This window comes from Triticum aestivum, chromosome 3D (genome assembly GCF_018294505.1).
Source record: "Triticum aestivum cultivar Chinese Spring chromosome 3D, IWGSC CS RefSeq v2.1, whole genome shotgun sequence".
Classification (NCBI taxonomy): domain Eukaryota; kingdom Viridiplantae; phylum Streptophyta; class Magnoliopsida; order Poales; family Poaceae; genus Triticum; species Triticum aestivum.
In genome coordinates, this window is record NC_057802.1 from 12,396,020 (window position 1) to 12,416,709 (window position 20,690).

Here is a 20,690-nt window from a genome sequence, read left to right on the forward strand (position 1 = left end):
TGGTTTCACTCCTAGGTCCTTGTGGAAGGACTTCATTCATGTGCATTTTGGGTTTTTTGTGAAACTACCCTACCCCCTTGGGATTTCCTATAAATAGAGGTGGAGGGGCAGCCCTCCACACTCATCCCTTGCTCTCATACACATGCCATGCATTATCTGGCTTCTTCTCTCCCTCCCACGAAAAGAGTTTCGTAGAGCCGTAAGGCTGTCTGGGTTCCGGCAGGAACTAGTTCTGGACGGCGAAGCCCTGCCGGATAGATGACACCGTATGTGTGCAACTCTGTAGAGAGATCGTAGTTTCGGTCTTAGTTCGTGAGTGCCTCCCGAAGGGCTGTCCGTGTGACCGTCCGAGTTTCGAAGGTCCTCCCGAAGGGCTGTCCGAGTGACCGTTCGAGTTTCGAAGGTCCTCCCGAAGGGCTGTCCGCGACACCGTCCGGGGGGCTGTTCGACCGCCTCCCGGAGGGCTGTCTGAGGAGCAGATGAGGGTATACATCCTCGCGGTTGGGAGGTTGTAAATCCTAGCTGCGGGGATCTGCACCGCCGATCGTCATCGACTCTACTTCCCGCTGCGCTACGAGTCGGTAACGAAAAAGATCAAACCATGTATGCAGTCTCCATAGTGGTCCTGGGCTGGTGCGTAGGTCGGAAAATTTTTGTTTTCTGTCTCGTTCCCCTTCAGTGGCATCAAGAGCCATGCTATGCGTAGATGCAGGTTTCGATCTAGAATACATGGAGATGTATGGGTATTGCATAATATAATTAGGTAGTAGATGAGATCTATTGCTGAAAATTATTTATGCGGGTGACAGATGAAATCTGTTACCCGAGGTTCTTGTTGCTTCCCTAGAATTTGCGTTTGCTCAATCTCGAGACAGCATGGTGGAATTTGACAAAGTTCTGGCAATCCGTGATCCTGATTGATCATGGAAGTGCTATCAGTTCTTTGGGTTCTGCCGTAGTCAAAAGAAAGATGAAATTCGCAGATGAAAGGGCATTGCAGATATGATCTGCACGGGGGTCATGCGTATGACGAAGTTTAGTATGGGGCTCGAGATTTAATTATCCCGTGTTTCATACACCCCGAGATGTTAATCTAGCAACTTGAATAATCATACTTGATGATAAAACGTTGGTCGCTGCGGTTTAAGTCAAAACCTTAGAAGCCACGTAAAATAAATTTTGCATAAACCGATTAGAGGCGTCTAACTTGGTTTTGCAGGATGTGCATATGATGTGGTATAGCAGTGCTCATACTAATTCGATTATGTATGAGATGACTATATGATGTAATTTGATTAACATGACCTGCGTGTCATGATTCGGCATGATGGTTGGAGCCATATGATTGCACTTTAATGACCTGCGTGTCAACCTTGTTGTAATGCATTATTTTGTTAGCTATAGAGATAGCAATATTATCTGGTGCATCGACAAGGTGGTGGCAATCTTCGCGAAGGTGAACACCGACGCGAATGCCGAAGACGAAGAAATGAAAGACTTCTCCGTCAGAAAGGGCTATACCATATCATGCTATTATGAATTGCCTGAGATGTTTATCCCTTATGATGCACCCTTCTTGATTGCGCGGTAGTCGCTTTTATTAGGGTGATCTCTCACTTAAAATACCAAGTAGTTAGTGTTCTCCCAAGTGTAGCACCGTCACGGCACCTATCTTTTCGGGGTGCGCCGTGTCACACGGGTACGAACGATTAGAGAAGTGTGAGGCGGGTGAGTTGAGACCTCGCAGCGAGATCACTTGGTTGTCTTGACGTTCAGGCATGACCGTCATGAGCTCGGAACACACGCATCGAAAGATGAACAAGAGTCACATAGAGATGTGATTGGCAAGTTGGCCTACCGGTTGAGATTTTTCGTCATCAGTGGTGTTACACCAATGGCGAACAATTGAAATGTGGGTCTTGTATCACTCACAATCAATTTTGAGAGATATTGATTTGAGTGGGAGCGCACTGTTGAATTAACATGTTTAATTCTTAGTGCAATTAATTATGAACATTGTCTAAGTGTTATATGCAAAATAGTTGTAGAATAATGGCTCGCGTTTCCACCTTCCCTGTTAAAATTGAATAGCTGTTAAATATCTGGTTAAAACTTTACGATTGGTACCGTAATATGAGGATTGTCCTCAAAAGTGCCGAGAAGGACTTTGTCCTATCGCATGCTTTCCGTATCCTCCCGCTAATGCTATGGATCATGTGACTCTCGTCCTTTGATCCAAAAGCTAGAATTCTGTTACGGTCAAGTGGAATATGTTTGCTTCCATGAAACCCAAACTTCGAAAGTTGGGATAGTTATATGATATTCATGGAACTGAAAATTATTTTCAGATACAAACAAAGCAATGTTTGTTTGCAAGTATTAGTAAAAGTGTTTACTATGCATTTGACTGTTGGGAAAGGGATCCAGAAGAACGCCTGTCATATAATGAAAGGTGAATAAAACAACAACTTAAAGAGAAAGGAAGTGTCCAAAGGGTGTTAGTATGACTTACACGCCTAGGAAGTCCGGGGCTAATGCCACTCTTAAGTTGGGTGCTTCTTCTGAGAGTAGGAGAAATACTAAAAGTTAAACTGCTAGAAGTATAAAGGCAAAAGGAAAGAAGACTGGAATATCCAGCTCATGTATGAATGTCATACAAGTTTTTGATGTATAGAAGGCTGGTCAAAGATATAGTTCTTGCGAATTATGGTTAAACATGTTAATCACTAATTCTTGGGTATTGTGAGTTCATCACAAAAATGCCCGCTCGATTGCATTCTGTTGCAACTCGATGTAAGAACTACTATGGCCTGAAAGACTAGCTAGAAATGAGGTTAAGGTATACACAGGGAACATAGTAAATGTTACTATACCTTCCATCGGTGTATTGCCGTCTGTATTTATTTTCATAATTCATTTAGAGTTTTACAAACTCTATCCCATTGCATAAGGCATCTTGCAAGAAGGTTGTTCATAAGAGAACTTTTTATGTTCGATGTTATGAATAACACAAGGGCCATACTTTCATTATGAATGAGATGTATGTTATGAATATTGATAATAATACAATACCTCTGGGTTTACTTTCATAATTCATTTTAGAGTTTCATACACTCTAGCCCATTGCACAATGTTTGTTGCAAAAGAGTTGTTCATAAAAACAACAATTGTTGTTAAGTATTATGAATAACATAAGGGCCATACTTCCATCATCGATGGGACGTATGTTATGAATATTGAGGGTAATATGATACATCCATAACACTGACGCTAAATGTCGCAAGACTAAAAGAATACCACACAAGTGTGGCACTACATTTGGTCACATTGGAGAAACCCGCATGGAAAATTCCATTATGATGGATTTTGAAGTCTTTTTGATTTTGAATCATCTGACACTTGCAACTTTCCTCCGAAAAGTGAAGTGACTAAAATACCGTTCACAGGCCATAAGGAACGAACAACAAACTTATTAGTGATCATACATTTGATGTGTGTAGTCCGATAAGTGTTGTTAGTGGTGGATTTATTTATCTTCAGAAATGACTCAAGTAGATATATGGATATTTACTTGATGAGACGTAAGTCTGGATCTTTTGAAATCATTCGAAAGGTTCTCAAAAATGAAGTAGAAGTTATTGTAACAAGAAAATTATGTTTCTGCAATTTGATTGCACAAAGGAATATTTGAGTTACATGTTTAGCGAATGTCTGATGAGTTGTGAAAGGGGTTTCATAAACTTGCACCTCCCGGAACACCACTGCAAGTGGAAAGTCCGTGGAGATGTAATCAAACCATTTATGACATGGTAAGGTCAAAGATGACATAAATAAATTTGCCATTATCCCTTTTAAAGTGATGCTTTAGAGACTGCGGCTTTTACACTGAAAAGAGCTACATCGGGTCTGTTGAAATGAAGCCATGGTATGGTACGCCCAACCATGTTATATCTTTTCTTAACATTTGGAATATGGGGCTTGTGTAAAAGGTTACAAACCTATTCCAAATCAGACAAGTGCTACTTTGTAGGTTATCCCAAGTCATTGGGTATTCCTCCCTCACTATACCGAGGCAAATAGGTTTGCCACAAAGAACGGTATGCTTTTAAAGAGAATGGTTCTTTCTAAAAGGTGAGTGGGAGAATAGTGCAACTCGACGAGATAAACAGTATCTTCATCAGATCAAAGGAAAGAGACCTTGGAAGTAATTCCAGAGTTTCCTACTGCGACTGATACAGAAGTCTCTACAATAAAATGTATGAACTTCGGTCGAACTTGCAGCTGAACCACGTAGGCAAGGCTCGTGCAAACCTCTCAGGTGCGCAAACGAGATATTGTTGTTAGACAACATTATACCTACGATACACAAGGAAGCGTTGATGGGCCCTGACTCCAGAATTGGCTAAATGCCAATACAATCCGAGTTAGTTTCACATAAGTGATTCAAGATTAAAACCTTGATACACCTTTCGGAAGACTTAGAGTCTAACGAATATTTATGGAACTTAAAACTGATACGGATAAAAATGTTTTATCCATAAAGCTCGACTTGTTGAAATAACAAGTTCAAGAGTTGACTACGATGAGGTTGTTTTCATCGTAGCGATGCTTAAAGTCGGTTCGGGTTGAACTAGCAATTAATACATATTTCAATCATGAGATATGAAACATGGATGATAAAAGGATTTCCATCTGATGGAAATGAAAGCTAGGACTTGTATATGATACAGTCCAAAGTAATTTGTCGATCCAGAGGATGCTAGTAGGTATGCAAACTTCAGAGTTCCAGCAATGGACAGAAGAGAGCAAAATGGAGTTGGAATCTTCGTGTTTTGATGAAATGGTCAAAGGGGTTTTGACTTCATCAATGGGTAACGAAGATGCTTGTAATTCAAGAAAGTAAGTGGGAGCGTAATAATATTTCTAAAAACCTTATGTGCTTGGCACATTGGTAATTGGAAATAAATTTCTTGACACAAATTAGGACTTCATTTGAAAATAGTTTTTCGATGAAGTGCTTAGGCTAAATAGCCTCAATATTAGGCATGATGATCTATGGAGATAGATTTACCTAATGGGGCTAAGCAATGAATACATATTGACAAGATGCTAAAACCTTTTAGCATTTAAAACGCCAAGGAGTGATTCTTGCCAAAGTCACATGGAAAGAGTTTTTGCAAGACTCGGTGTCCCAAAACACTGATGAGTAAAATACATGATGCAGATTCCACACACTTTTGTGTTTGGATTAATCATGTATTCCATGGTATGTAAAACAACCAGATATGTCCGATACTCCCAAGGTGTTGCGAGTATGGATACCAAAGTGATCAAATTACTGATCATGGGACAACAGTGAAAGATGTCACAGAGTACTAGAGTAAGTACTGATGACATGGTTTTCTCGCAAGCAGAGATCATGAAGAGTTCGTTGTAAAATGTTACATCGATACAGTCTTCATCTTTTCTCCATGCGATTTTCGATTTAAATTAAGGGTTTTGTGTAACACACAATGTGGTGGCACAGTTAGTTGGAATTTGTTCAAGCTAGTTACTGTGGCAAATTCTATAACAAGGGCTAAGTATGTTGACGCTTTAGAAGCGACAAAGAAGATGTTGAATCATATAGTTCATTCATGAACTTAGTATAGTTCCAAGATGGCTTTTGACAATGGGACACTACTGCAGGTAGTTGCTCCATAACTCAGTCTGAGGAATCCAGGTTCGACCTGTGATTCACATACATACAAAGCCAAGTCCACACAAAATATGAATTTTGTGAAAATGCGAGGACATGCAAAGATACACACGGAACTGAAGTCGTCAGATCCGTTGGACATCAGGCTATACCACAAGCGAAGCATATTTACACCGGTGTGCCACAGGTGTGAAGTGCATTAGCATAAGCTAGATTATTGTCTCTAGTGCAAGTGGGAGTCTGTAGGAGATATGCCCTAGAGGAATAATAAATGTTATTGATTATCTCCTTGTTCATAATTATGTTTATGTTCCATGCTATAACTGCTGTGGTTCCCGAGCCCGTATATCCATAAAGGCTCTGGGGAGAACCCATATGCACGTGTGGAATAATAAATGGTAAAATGTATTCCTAGTCGTGCCTCTAAGACTAGCTCAAGTGTTGCATGATGATTATGTTTTCCCAATCATGGGCATGTCTATGCCAAGCAACTTTGAGGGCACAATGTCAGGAAGGACATTTGTGTTGAATCGACCCGAATTGATGTTATGCTATGAGATTCATTCGTCACAAGTTTATTGGTACATAACACAGAGATGGTTAACGTTTGCATGATTCCTTAGACCATGAGAGTATCGAGTTTCTTCATGCTTGCTTCATGAACTTTGGGGTTTGTTAAACGTCATCCGTAAATGGGTGGCTATTACGGCGGCTTACGGGTTCATGGAAAAGTGTGTCAAGTAACTTGATAGCTCAAGATTGGGATTTGCTCCTCCGACGATGGAGAGATATCTCTGGGCCCTCTCGGTGTTACGGTATCCATCATCGTCTGGCCAGACACTTTGTGATTTGATCACGGGGATGCCGGAATACGATAACGAGAAAAGAGAACAATACCGGTAACGAGGTAACTAGCATAGTGGACAAGTTGTTGATCCACGGGAATGCCAACATGTCTCACCTCGGGTATTTGTAACATATCGCGAAGCAACAGGAATAGCACACGGCAACTGGAGGTTCACTCGAATATTTATTCGTGTGGGTATAGGGGTCAATATGGGTGTCCACGGCTCCGATGTTGATCATTGATCGGAAGGGGTTCCGGGTCATGTCTATACTTCACCGAACCTATAGGGTCACACGCTTAAGGGTCATCTATCTGCTGAATACTAGACAGGGAGTCTGAGAGAAAATCACCGAAAAAGTTTCGGACACCGAAAAGTTTCGGACAGCGGAATCGTACCGCAGAGAGAGGTCATCGGATAAGTTTCGATGATACCGAAAAGTTGTTTCGGGATACACCATTAAGTCAAATTGGTTTCGGCACATGCCTGATAATTCTTGGAGGATGCCAGAATCATTCTGGAAGCTTTTTGGAATTTTCTGAGATAAAAACCGGAAATGTTCCGGAGCTGCCGGAGCCACTTCAGATGCGTTTCACAGATGAAAATCACTAAAACCGGAATTGTTTCGGAACGCGTTGAAAATCATTTTAGTGGGTACTGGAAATGTTCTTAGCCCACATAAATATTTTCAGTTCGATCAGACGCTGAAAAATGTCGTCGTGAATAGTGAAAATCAGCTTTATGGTTACTTTATGGAAAGCCACCTTTTGGGGCTTTGCTCCAAAAGATCTTGGGGATGACATGGATGGATAGGAGCCATTTTTTGGGCCCCTCATGGGGGTGTGGCCGGCCACATGGGGTATCCCCCCTTGGGGACCCTCTTGTTCCTTGGTTTCACTCCTAGGTCCTTGTGGAAGGACTTCATTCATGTGCATTTTGGGTTTTTTGTGAAACTACCCTACCCCCTTGGGATTTCCTATAAATAGAGGTGGAGGGGCAGCCCTCCACACTCATCCCTTGCTCTCATACACATGCCATGCATTATCTGGCTTCTTCTCTCCCTCCCACGAAAAGAGTTTCGTAGAGCCGTAAGGCTGTCTGGGTTCCGGCAGGAACTAGTTCTGGACGGCGAAGCCCTGCCGGATAGATGACACCGTATGTGTGCAACTCTGTAGAGAGATCGTAGTTTCGGTCTTAGTTCGTGAGTGCCTCCCGAAGGGCTGTCCGTGTGACCGTCCGAGTTTCGAAGGTCCTCCCGAAGGGCTGTCCGAGTGACCGTTCGAGTTTCGAAGGTCCTCCCGAAGGGCTGTCCGCGACACCGTCCGGGGGGCTGTTCGACCGCCTCCCGGAGGGCTGTCTGAGGAGCAGATGAGGGTATACATCCTCGCGGTTGGGAGGTTGTAAATCCTAGCTGCGGGGATCTGCACCGCCGATCGTCATCGACTCTACTTCCCGCTGCGCTACGAGTCGGTAACGAAAAAGATCAAACCATGTATGCAGTCTCCATAGTGGTCCTGGGCTGGTGCGTAGGTCGGAAAATTTTTGTTTTCTGTCTCGTTCCCCTTCAAGACCTTCCTACGCTGCTACTCCCAGGCAGCCCCGAAACAGTGGTGCAAATGGTTGTCCCTCACGGAGTTTTGGTATAACACGAGTACACACTCCAGTCTGGGCAAGTCGCCGTTTGCTGTTCTGTATGGCAGGGAGCCCCGCTCATTGGGCCTGGTTTCTACTGACAACTGCCAGCCTTTGGACGTCCGGGCCTGGCTAGAGGAGCGCCAACTGATGCTCGACCTGGTCAAGCAACACCTGCATCGGGCGCAGCACCGGATGAAGGACCAAGCGGACAAGAGGAGGTCGGACCGTGTCTTTCAACCTGGAGACCGAGTGTTCTTGAAATTACAGCCATATGTACAAACCTCGGTGGCTCAACGGGCATGTCACAAGCTTGCATTCAAATTCTTCGGCCCCTACACCGTGCTGGCCAAAATTGGAGCAGTGGCATATCGTCTCCAGGTACCTGAAGGCTCTTTGGTTCACCCCGTGTTCCATGTGTCCCGACTCAAGCCAGCACATCTCCGACCGGAACAGCGGGCGACGGCCCTTCCTTCTGACGCGTTGGCATTTCAGGTTCCTCTAGAGGTTCTTCAATACCGCTGGCGCAAGAAGGCCAACAAGATGGTCTGCAAGGCGAGATCCGTTGGACCGGGGCGCAGGCCGACGACACCACCTGGGAAGACTTGGAGGATCTGCACCGGCGCATTCCGCGTGCCCCAGCATGGGTACCGCTGCGCGTCCTCCGCCTTCGCGACAAGCAGTCCGGGCGCGGACCTATCAAGCAAGGCCTCGTGCACTGGTCGCACTGTACCGAAGACAAGGCCAAGTGGGAAGATCTCGACCGCCTTCGACAGCGCTTCCCTGATGCACCGGCTTGGGGACAAGCCGTTTTTCAAGGGGAGGGGATTGTCAGCAGCACTCCAGCTACAGGCCTGCAAGAGCAGAGTGGCAAGGGCCAGGAAGGGGTACAAGGCCGGCCCGTTCGCAACCGGAAGCCCAACGCCCAAGTAACAGGCCCCGATTGGGTTAGCGGCCCAACCACCAACAGGCAGAAGACTACTTAAGGCGCAGCAAGGGCTCCGCTAGGGTTCATCCAGAGACGGATCAGAACTGGCGGCGGCGGCTCTCTTTCCCTTTCTCCCACTTTCTTCCCCCATTCGGCTCTAAGAGCTTGTAATCCGAACCCAACCTTGTATCTGAGAGAGATTTCCACTAGTAGATGCTATCAGAGATCCTTTTCTGCCCGCTCTCACATGCTTCTTCTCCTATCAGTGCGCCATCTCCGACAACACTATTGCTAGATCGAGCCACGGGTGAGCAAGGCGGCTGGCTTGCTTCGACCGCCGCAAGATCCGGCAATGGAAACCTAGTAAAATAAAAAACGAGCGCACTTCAAAGATGAGACATATCTAACTTGAGAGGAGTCATGCCGGGATCCGGATTAGAGCGGGAGCATGAAAATACCTGTCGATTGGATCTGATAGGAACTCCAGGCCGCCATCGCCATAGCTAGAAGCTTGATGCCTCGTGCGGCGCTTGAATGGATAGATTTACTTTTTGTTCTACTGTGTGACGTCAGTACGGACCCACAACAAACCCTAGCCTTATCCGACCCCTCAGCGCCGTTTCAGTGACGTCGCAGTTTGGCCGACACAGGTTATGTGCCGATACATCAATTATGGGCCGTCGGTACAGCACTAGTCCACCAGTCGTTAACTGTCAAATTTCCGTGACCGTATGCCGCCGTTGCCCATCCCGTATGCGTGCTTCAGACATACGATCGCATTCAATATGGTCCTCGACGCGTCGCTGTTCGATTGGCACACATACCAGGAGCAGGCGCGCTCGTCCGTGCCATCGCCTGTTCGAGCGTGCTAGATCTGGACCGACAAGCAATAATATAGTGCCTCTACCAGCTACCCACTAGTGTTTGTTAATTGCACTCATGGGGCGCGTGGGTGGCTCAAAACAACTATCAATTGCCCTCTGCATATATCCATACATGCAGGCAGGCATGCATCTTAGCACGTGGTTTCACACATGGATGCGTTCAACAATGATCCTGGGAAAGGAGACAGACCGAATCCAATGCATGTCATTGTCACGTACGGCTGCAGCGAGCTTAACCGGGGAAATCTCAATATCCAATGTAATGAGATCGGGTGTGTCTCCAACATGTTAGCCAAATGAAGTGAAGACGTGGCAACCACTTTTAAGAAGTACTCCCTCCGTCAATTTATCCGTATATGTAGCAAGAAAGACTTTTACATTTTATCAGGTGTCAAAAACAACTACTCTAATTTTAGATATTCTTAGCCAGTTTATCTCAAGTTCTGTGCTATTAATTTTGTTTTTTAACACAATATAAACGTAGATGGTCAGATTTTGTAATCAACAGGAACGTTTCTTCCCACAAAGAGAACCTCATTGCAAAGTCTGAAATAAACTTTTTAAAAATGCGAGCATCGGTGCAAAATCTAGGACAAGAATCTGATGGGCTGGTTTCACCACCAGAAACCTAACCATTTTAGACACGCTCAGTTAATGGTGCTAAACTTGTTAGATGCAGTAGATTAACATAACTTTTTTATGAATAAAGAGATCTAAAGGGCTTCTTAGATCTGACTACTATGGAGAAAAACAAAGACTAGTATAGTGCATATACAATTGAACTTAGAACGATCAATAAAATGAAAATTATATTTAAAAAGCATACTAGTCTTCTTTCTCCTCCACTTAAATGTCCTCCGCTGGAGATTGAAAATTACACCCAACCAACGACAATGAAGAAAAGCGATATATGAAAACACCCTCGCCGTACCGTGCAGATTAACACAATTTACCGTAGTTCCAAACACAACTTCAAGAATAACAAAAGTGCGTTCATTTCGTGAAAACATGGTGACGAACTCCATTTTCACGGAGTACACACGCACGACGACTTGTCTTATTCATCATTGCCTGACTTTCCATTTTTATTCGTGATTGCCTGACTTTCCATTTTATTTTGTTGCTTACAGACACTGCAGGCTGCTGCAGCTACTAAAGCTCAGGCTGGACGGCGTTGATCAGGTGATCAACGCGCATGCTAGTTACCGTCGGCGGTGCACTTGGCGCCGGGGAAGCCATGGTACCAGTCGTTGCAGACGCGGCGGGACGAGTCCGACGCGGCCGGATCGCAGCTCTTGCAGTTTGCGGCACACTGCTCGACCTTGTCCAGGCAGCGGCACATCGGCGGGAACGACCTGGTGCACAGAGCCAAGTCACAGCATTTCCACGGCCTCTCTTCTTCTTCCGCCTTCTCCTTCTTCGCTGTTGCAACAGCCTCCGTGCACATGGGCCCCGGGAAGCCATGGTACCAGTCGTTGCAGACGCGGCGGGATGAGTCCGACGTGGCCGGCTCGCATTTCTCGCAGGTCGCAGCACACTGCTCGACCTTGTCCATGCAGCGGCACAGCGGTGGGAATGACCTGGTGCACAGAGCAAAGTCGCAGCATTTCCATGGCCTCTCTTCCTCTTCCCCCTTCTTCTTCGCTGCCGCCACCACTCCTGCTTCGCCTGCAAGTCCTCAGTTAACGACCCAAGCTGTGACCAGTTTCCTCATGCACCAGCTAGCTAACTGAACTGAAGTGAACTAGGAAAAGAAAATGATGGCATGGTCACCTTTGCCTTGGCTCGGCAGGAGAATGGTGCCCACATCGTCGGCGCCGGTGGCCGTGGAAGGGCGGCCGGCGGCGACGAGGAGGACGGCCTCGAGTGAAAGCATCAGCAGGATGCTAGGAATAATGCATCTCTTCATGGTCTTCATGGCTGGTTACTAAGCTTGCCTGTGCGTTTGAAGCCGTGTAGCTTTCAGCCGTATATGTAGCCGCGTGACACCCAACGAAACCAACGCGTGGCGCGGCGTCACCATTAATTTACTTACAGATCTGGACACGTAGTGCCACATATGGGTGTAGGACCGTGGTAGATAGATAAGAGTACAGCCGGGCATCATGCATGGATGCAGCCATGCAGGCACGAGAAGCACGCCCTCCATTATTTCAAGTTTTCAACTGCGGCATGGGTACATACGAATCTCTTTATTTTTTCAGAACCGCCATTCAAGGTAGTAATTTATTCGAAGTTTTGGCGGACAACACCCGACTGCACAAGGGCAGTAAAAAAAGCAGGAATTACATCACAAGATTCTACACTCAATCCACTGACTATAGCATTTTTAGCACACGTATGAGCTACCTTGTTGGCGTCTAGGTAATATCGAATTCCTGCAAGTTTGAAAGAAGTAACTGAATCTCTCTAAGTAAATAGCCTCCAGTGGACCTAAACGAACCATCCTTCCATTCAACCTGGATTAACAGACAATTCCTTTCACGAGGACTTTCTGCCATCCCTTTTGTATTGCTGGAGAGACTGCCTCCCTAAGTGCTAGCAGTTCACTGAGATAGGGATCCGTCACACTTTAAAATTTGCACATTCTTTAGGCTAAAAACTTCCCAGTCTGGGTACATACGAATCGAATGCATTGTCTACACACCTTTTACTTGTGGCTCATCGATCGTTTGGAAAGCCGGCCCTGAGCAAGTACAATAAGGTGACATAAGTAGACTATAAGGACTAAAATGTTATATCTTTGGTTAGTTGAAGGAGAGAGAAGAAAAGCGGGTTGTAAGTTAGTAACCAGCTGCAGCACGAGACCCAAAATATTTTGTAAGATTGTAAGGTGGGCCAACTCTTTAGAAAGTGATACATATTTAAAACTTACTATTGTACATGCCAACTATTAAGGTTGGTTCTATATTACATGACAACTTTTTATAGCTGAATGCTGGCTGTATTATTAACCATACTATCATTTGCAACTTGCCGTACGCTGTAATACTCGACAACGTGTGCTTTTTCTGTAGCGGCCCAACTCACTTTTGTGAAAAGCGTGTTATGTACAGTGTCTCATATCGAAGGTTGGCTTACGGAACCTTCTAGCTTCCTGATCAACAGCCTTCTGGCTGATTGTCCAGAGAATGCTTTCTTTTAATTAAAGCTCAACATTCTCTGCAAAAAAAGGAAAAAAGAAAAGAAAAAAAAAGGTAGCGCAGCACCTGCCTGGCCAGGATATGGATAGACCGGTACATATGAGATGGCATATATAGCCACTAAACTAGATAAGCTCTTCTCGGTCCACTAGCTCGGATGATCCTCGAAACGAAAAGCCTCCTAACTGGTCCACTAAAATAGATAACCTGGTACATTCCCCTAAAAGAAAAAGATAACCTGGGTACCTAGTAGGATCGTCTCCGATAATGCGATGCCAACGCCACAAAGGCGCGTACGCACGCACACACACAAAGAGCAAGTGAAGCAGTAACGAGCAACTAACATGAAGGGTAGCACCACCGCCGTGGTGCTGATGGTCTCAGTCTCACTGGTGGCCCTTCTCCTTGCCGGCGGTGCCGGCGCCGACGAGTCCATCATTCGCCTCCCCGTCGGCCAGGGCGAAGGTGAGCTTTAAACCGTTCCCGGCCGGTTTAGGTCAACTAACTATACATACAGTGCGTTCATCGATCTTCGGAACTTGCCGCAGACGCAGTGACGGAGGAGACGAGGCCGTGGGACTGCTGCGACCGGCCAGTGTGCACCCGCTCCGACCCACCCCTGTGCGGCTGCAAGGACGTGGTGCAGCAGTGCTTCGCCACCTGCAAGAGCTGCAAGCCGGCGAAGCGGGCGGACGAGTCGGCCCCTTCCGGCTACATGTGCCGGGACGCCTACCGTGGCTACCCCGGGCCCAAGCGCATGCTCTGATTCCGATGCCTATATATTTGTTGTTCCATGTGATCGGTTCGACGGTGCTAGCTGCTGCGTGCTGTCTAGTACTATTATGCAAGCTCATGTATGGTGTGCTACCTTTCTGGCAGCGTTGAATAAGATTTTCTATGAATAAGAGTGTTAATTTTGTTTAACTTTCTATTTCATTTTGCCCGCCTAGATGTAACACATATTGCTATATTTAATATTGTTTTGTCCTGGAGATTTCGGTCAGAAGTTATCTATCATTCAAAATATAGCAAATTAGAAATGTAAATTTCGTGGAAACTTGCTGAAACTTACTAAGGTCATGTTCACGCAAGAACATAAAAAGATGTAAAAGCATGAAAAAAAATGTTGGAATTGAGGTGTCACCGATAAATACAAAATGAAGAAAGCAGGAGATCATACGAAAATTGCTTGTAGAGCTCGGCCTCCATGGAGGCCACAACAAATTCAAAATACCAAGTTCATCAAAAGACATATTTTTATGTTTTGAAAAAATCTGAAAATAATATACATATACATGAAGGCATGACACACATGTGTGTAAATTTCTAGGGCAAAATACGATGAAATGAGGGCTGTGCAAAGAAAAACAAATCTGAGGCTTTTTAACACATGATACTATTCACCCTCCCAGGCAATAAATTTATCTTATTTATACAGATCGCATTTCAAAGAATTTCACCCAAAATTTTTTCACACATACACATAACATCCTTGTTTACTTGCACATTTTTTTGAAACCAGAAAGTTTGAATTTTGAATTTTTCAAAAATTTCTACCTCCAGTGAGCTCGGTCACGAAACGTCCATTCTCGAGATCATACATCATGTCTATTTTTCTTCAAAACTCCTATGGGCTGTACGTTGTGTTCCAATGAAAATTTACATAGGTTATAAAATGGCGATTCCTCTAGTCCAAACGTCACTCAAGAATTTTACTGATAGCAATCTTCTCCTCTGCACCTTACATTTCAATGTTCAAAAAGGGATTGTTAACAACGGAAAGGATAAATTGGTGTATGTGGCTCGATGTACAAATTATTGACTTTCATAGTTTTCTCCCACTTTACTTCTATATGTCCTCAATCCTCATCCATCATTTTGTTCTATCTTCATATAACTTGTCCTCGTGTTGTATTAGAATGGTGTTTTTTTATTAATAATGTGTATTCACCTCATACGCTCATTTTACTGTGATTGCCAATGCCATTAGAGTATCCAACCAATCCAATGCAACTATAAATTTCCAAAGATTACTTTTCACCTACAATCATCAAATATCGTAGTTAACTCTTTTTTGTATTGGTTTTTTATTACTTAAATTATTTTTTGTTCATATGCATGTTGTCGCCTCTAACTTGCTCTTCTATGGGAGTGAAATTATCGGAGGAAGTTGTCAGGGTCACATGGGTTGGACAGTGGTTGTACAGAATTATCACTTCTGGAGCATGAACTCGGTTTTTGTTCATATTTTTTAATAATGACATGGTCTTTTTGTCGCTTTATTTCAAAAAATATAGTTATCCTGTATATTCATTAGAGCGGGACCTCTCTAACCTACTAGCTTGACGATCTTGTTCCAGACAGTGCAATTGATTCAGTAGGTGCCGTCATTGTTCATCCACAGCTCATTGTCAGGGTACCCATGTGGCTATCGTGCCCACATCAGCATATTGGCTCCTCGTGGAGCACGGCTGCTAGACATTAATGGTAACGTTCCACGCCTAGCCGATCCACTGGTGTCACCACGAGGCTACACATCCGGGCAGATCGAATGCACAAGCAAAGTCAGTGAGCGACTAGCCATGAAGATGAACATAGCACTATTCCTAGCATCATGCTGATGCTTTCGCTGGGGACAGCCCTCCTCGTCGCCGGCCACGTCTCCGTCGCCGACGACGTGGGCACCATTCTCCTGCCGAGCCAAGGCACAGGTACGCACGGCACGGTGATGCACGCATGCCGAGAGCGTGAACTCCTTTCTCTACTTCAGTTATTAGCTGCTGCTAGCTCGTGCATGAAGAAACTGATCGCTGCTTGGCTCGTTGAGGACTTGCAGACCAGGTGGTAATGGCCGTGGAAGTGCTGGGACGTGACCTCCTGCACCAGGTCCATCCCGCCGACGTGCAGCTGCGAGGACGTAATTGACAACTGTGCTCCAGCCTGCGAGGACTGCAATGGTTATGTGCACCCACCCCGCCGCGTTTGCCTAGACCACTACACCAGCGACCCCGGGACTAGGTGCACGGATGCCGGCGCCGGTGGCAACTTGTAGCACGCGCGTCGGTTGGATCTCCGGTAAACCAACGCACACCGTCGGCGTGCGTTGCTCAATGAATGGCTACTTGTAGTGTGTGTTTAGTCCTGCATGCCTAGCTACTTGCTGGGGTTGCTGCCTGTGTGTAATAAAAATGGGTGGCCTCAGGCTACGGTAGATAGTTGGGATTGTTTCTGAGATGGGTGGTCCTCATAATCTACATCCTTTTCCTTTTGTAGATACGACCATCAATGCAAGCTGGTCGTAACATATGCAAATTACTAGTCCAAAAGTTACTTTCCATTAGTCTAATTAACTACTTCCCACTATATAGATAAATACATGCATATCATGGGCCCACAATAGACACTCACCACAACTTTAGTGAATACTTTCCTGCATTTCATGATTGTATATTTTTTAGAGAAAGAGGATGACCCCCGGCCTCTGCATCTGGACGATGCATACAACCATTTTATTAATTATTGACACAAGACCTTACAAAGTCATACAACAGTAAGACTAAACCACCAACTAAGCAACATCTGTCGCTATTCCTATCCAGTTGATGAAGGGGCGCTGAAAGTCTGGGCCTAATACCAAACAGACCTCGCAGCCAAACCTAACATCTAAGACTTCAGGTCCCAACCAGGACGCCTGCCGAGGTATGGGCACCCACCACTCCGGCGTGCTCCTCAACCAGGACGCATGCCGGGTATGAGGCCGCCGCAGCCACCTGCCACTAAACCATCTTCAGAGCTGTACTGCTGCATCAACCTTGCCCAGTCTAGCTGCCGCCGACGCCACCACGACGCCAGGCAGCGTCACCCTCCTGCGCGAGTCCATCTCCGCTCATCAGGCGCCGAGTCTCCACTGCGCCACGCCACCGAGATCCGTCGTCATCAATGGACAAGATGAAACACCACTCCTCCTCTTGTCCCCTCCAGCCAACACTTGGTTCAAAACGATGCCCCCAGGAGGGAGAACGACATCGAAACATCGTCATCGTCCGATCCGGTAGACGAAGATCTAGGGTTTCCCCCCGGAACCTCCCGATCAGGTTGACGTGACCTGCAACAACGATGCCTCTAGAAGGAAACGGCGTCAGAGACGCCGCCATCGTCCGCCAAGACCGCAGTCAGGCGCGATTTTTACCAGAAGCCGTGTCGTCCTGATCTCGTGGCTGGCTAGAACCGCGCGGAGTCTCGCCATGAAGACGTATGCCGCTACTGGTACTCCGGTAGAGATCCTCCATACCCTCACCGGTCCCTCCACGCACCGCCGGCCGGCCAAGACCACGCATCGCTGGATCCGGACGGGACGCCAGATCCGCGGCCGCCGCGACCCATCTTCAGGCAGAGCCATCCACTGGTTCATCCATGGAGTGCTGCCACCATCCATGCACGAAGGGAAGCCCATTGCCATCCTGGACCGCTGCCCGCCGCCCTGCCTGCTGCCCACGGGCACACCACAAGAGACGCCCCTGCCGCCTCAAGGGGATCCTGTTGTAGATCCGCCCGCCCTAGCGCCTTGGCATCGGGCTCGCCGCCACCGCGGACCTCGCCGGCGGCAGCGGCGGCAGGAGGATGGCCGAGGGAGGCTGGCGGCGCTAGATTTTTTGGCCCCCTGGCGTCGCCCAGGGAGGCGATTCAAGGGGGTACGAGGGGAAACTGTCCTGTTCAGGGATCTGCTTCTCAAGAAACTAAGGCAAAGATAATCATCCAATGCATCTGCAGGAGCGTGATAGGCAATCATCCAATTTGCTGCAATCACCTTCTAACAAGGGGGGAATCGAGGATAGCCGCAACACTCCCCCCGCTGCTGGAAGAAATGTTCATTGGCTTCCATGTCGTCGGCAATTCAACGCAACAATGTTTCGGTCATGCGGAAGCATCGCCGGTACATATGAGATGCCATATATAGCCACTAAACTAGATAAGCTCTTCGCGGTCCACTAGCTCGGATGATCCTCGAAACGAAAAGCCTCCTACCTGGTCCACTAAAAATGACAACCTGGGTACCTAGTAGGTCGGATCGTCTCTGATTGGTCTGACGGGGCTACATATACCCCTTCAAATGCGCTGCAAACGCCACAAAGGCGCGCAGGCACGCACACACACAAAGAGCAAGTGAAGCCGTAACGATCAACTACCATGAAGGGAAGCACCACCGCCTTGCGAGCGCCAGGCGGACGGCCGGGCAAGGCTGCTGTGCTCCCGTGCCCTTTCGCCGCTGGAAGGACTACACCGACAACAACGGCGTGGATGGCGACAACAGTGCCACTAGCCAAGCCGTCCACAATAATGGGGTCACCATCCGCTACAAGCTACTTTAGTTTTTTGTATAAGTTTTATTTAAACGGACAAAATAATGCCCGTTTCATGTAAATTATGTCTGAATTTCAGTTAATTGTATCATGTTTGAATGAAAAACATTTTGTCAGTGCAAACTTGCTTTAAAATGTATGCATGCATGGTTGAATAACCACACCCATATCACTTTCTGCGGACTCCATGGATAAGTACATATCCGTTTTAGGGGTGAACGTCCGAGATGCCCTAACCCGCGTTATGGTTCGTTAGTTTCTCTGGCTTCACTCTCCTAGGAGAACTACCTCCGGGACGCCTCTACGACGCGTAGGAAGTAGGAACACACCTTCACTGGCACCTATAGTAAACTGGTCTATGTGGCACTGTTTACTTACCCAAGTTGACCCTCGATTCATAGGGGGCGGCTTTTCGAACGATCGGCTAAGCCTTCTCTGGTTTATAGGTTAGATAGAAATACAATAAGAATAAAGAAATTATAAAAAATGAGATGACATGTATCTTATTTTTTATAAGGAAATAGCTTTCTTTTAACTCAAAAATCATTGGATTTAGGATAATGTTTTTTTTAAATGTGAAATATTGTGCCTCATTCTTTGAATAGGAATCCATTCCTACAAACAAGAGAATTTCGAAAAAAAACTCATACAATTTTTCACCTTCTAAATTCCTTCGAAATTCATGTGAACCAAGGAGGCCTTAGATGACGAACAAATTTTCCAGAAAAAAGAAGCTCTCATGAGATGACGAACATTTTTGCAGAAAAGCCCTCTATCACTCCGAATAATGTGCGCAGGTACAATAGCTACAGCAGATATTGTTAGATCTAAAATTCGAGCCCGTATCACTGTGTCACATGATACTCTCGCCACACCCAAGGTACGGTGTGGACAAGCAATTAATTCATTTGATTCAGTCGATTTCGTCGCCATGTGCAGCTCATTGTCAGCATGCCCATGCGGTATCAATGAGAGAACGTGCGACTCGTGCCTGCATGTACGGCCTTTTGTCAATCTGTCTAGTCATCATCCACATCCACGCATATGTGCACGTGTCCTTATCGGCTCGCATGCAGCGATGTCCACGCGTCAGGTGATCCATCGGTGTCACGAGGCTACATATACGGCTGGCTGCCATAGCCAGCTTCACACGCACAAGCAAGCTCACTACACACGCCATGGGGATGAAGCGATGCATCGTTCCTACCATCCTGCTGATGCTTGCACTGCAGTCTGCAGCCCTCCTCGTCGCCGGCGACGTGGGCGCCATTCTCCTGCCGAGCCAAGGCCAAGGTACGCGTGCGTCAACTCCTTTCTTCTCCGGTTCCCGGCTTCTTTCATGCGTCCATGAAGATCAGAAACTGATTAACTGAGGGCTTGCAGTTGCAGACGAAGCAGCCATGGCGGCCAAGAAGAGGCCGTGGAAGTGCTGCGACCAGGCGGTGTGCACCCGCTCCATCCCGCCGATCTGCCGCTGCATGGACCAGGTTTTCGAGTGCCCCTCCACCTGCAAGGCCTGCGGGCCGTCCGTGGGCGACCCGTCCCGCCGCGTCTGCCAAGACCAGTACGTCGGCGACCCCGGGCCCATCTGCCGGCCGTGGGAGTGCTGCGACTCGCCTACCTGCACTAAGTCCAACCCGCCGACGTGCCGCTGCGGGGACGAGGTCGACAAGTGTGCTCCGACCTGCAAGACCTGCCTGCCGTCCAGGCCGCGCCCCTCCCGCCGCGTCTGCCTCGACAGCTACTTCGGGCCCTTCCCGCCCGCATGCACGCCCAAGGCTGTCGCCGCCGGCGGTAACTAGCACGCCCGTTGATCACGCGATCAACGCCGTCGAGTGTCCTCACCTACCCTGCTGCAGACTGCAGTAGCAGTGTGTAAGAATAAAATAAAAATGGATGACCTATATGTGTGGTGGACACACGATTATGAATAAGACAACGTGGTGATGTTCAATCCTTATAAATGAATGGTGCAGTTTTCTTCGGTTTTACAGTCTCTTTTCCTAAGAGGCAACGGGAACATATATTATGAGCTCTTTTATGAACAACATTTTTAAAACACACAAATAGAAATTAAAAAATGCATTGAAATTCTTGGGTGCCCAAGACTTTTTCCTCATACAACCGTCGGTAGCATGCAGTGAGCGTGCCGTGAGTAAAATTCGATGGCGTCTCCTGGCCTCCATTTCAGCTGTGCAAA

At 46.7% G+C, this 20,690-nt stretch overlaps 3 protein-coding genes and 1 pseudogene across 5 annotated transcripts; 3 read left to right on the plus strand and 1 right to left on the minus strand.

Moving 5' to 3' along the window:
- Positions 1–10,958: 10,958 nt before the first annotated feature.
- LOC123076877 (Bowman-Birk type trypsin inhibitor) lies at positions 10,959–11,953 on the minus strand. Of its 2 annotated transcripts, none has more exons than XM_044499027.1 (2): positions 11,761–11,953; positions 10,959–11,646 (listed from the first exon to the last, which is right to left on the minus strand). In XM_044499027.1, the coding sequence occupies exons 1-2, from the start codon at positions 11,903–11,905 to the stop codon at positions 11,186–11,188; spliced, it is 606 nt and encodes a 201-aa protein (XP_044354962.1). In that variant the 5' UTR covers positions 11,906–11,953; the 3' UTR covers positions 10,959–11,185. The 2 variants fall into 2 exon arrangements, with proteins under 2 accessions (XP_044354962.1, XP_044354961.1); XM_044499026.1 differs by having other exon boundaries at positions 10,959–11,655; positions 11,761–11,952.
- A 1,384-nt stretch (positions 11,954–13,337) lies between these two features.
- LOC123073752 (Bowman-Birk type major trypsin inhibitor) lies at positions 13,338–14,054 on the plus strand. Its single transcript, XM_044496796.1, has 2 exons — positions 13,338–13,595; positions 13,679–14,054. Exons 1-2 carry the CDS (start codon positions 13,475–13,477, stop codon positions 13,894–13,896), a joined length of 339 nt encoding a protein of 112 aa, XP_044352731.1. The 5' UTR covers positions 13,338–13,474; the 3' UTR covers positions 13,897–14,054.
- A 751-nt stretch (positions 14,055–14,805) lies between these two features.
- On the plus strand, positions 14,806–16,182 carry LOC123076046 (Bowman-Birk type proteinase inhibitor-like; annotated as a pseudogene).
- A 3,428-nt stretch (positions 16,183–19,610) lies between these two features.
- LOC123076882 (Bowman-Birk type trypsin inhibitor) lies at positions 19,611–20,481 on the plus strand. Of its 2 annotated transcripts, none has more exons than XM_044499030.1 (2): positions 19,611–19,783; positions 19,874–20,481. In XM_044499030.1, exons 1-2 carry the CDS (start codon positions 19,669–19,671, stop codon positions 20,290–20,292), a joined length of 534 nt encoding a protein of 177 aa, XP_044354965.1. In that variant the 5' UTR covers positions 19,611–19,668; the 3' UTR covers positions 20,293–20,481. The 2 variants fall into 2 exon arrangements, with proteins under 2 accessions (XP_044354965.1, XP_044354966.1); XM_044499031.1 differs by having other exon boundaries at positions 19,624–19,783; positions 19,880–20,481.
- The last annotated feature ends 209 nt before the right edge of the window (positions 20,482–20,690 follow it).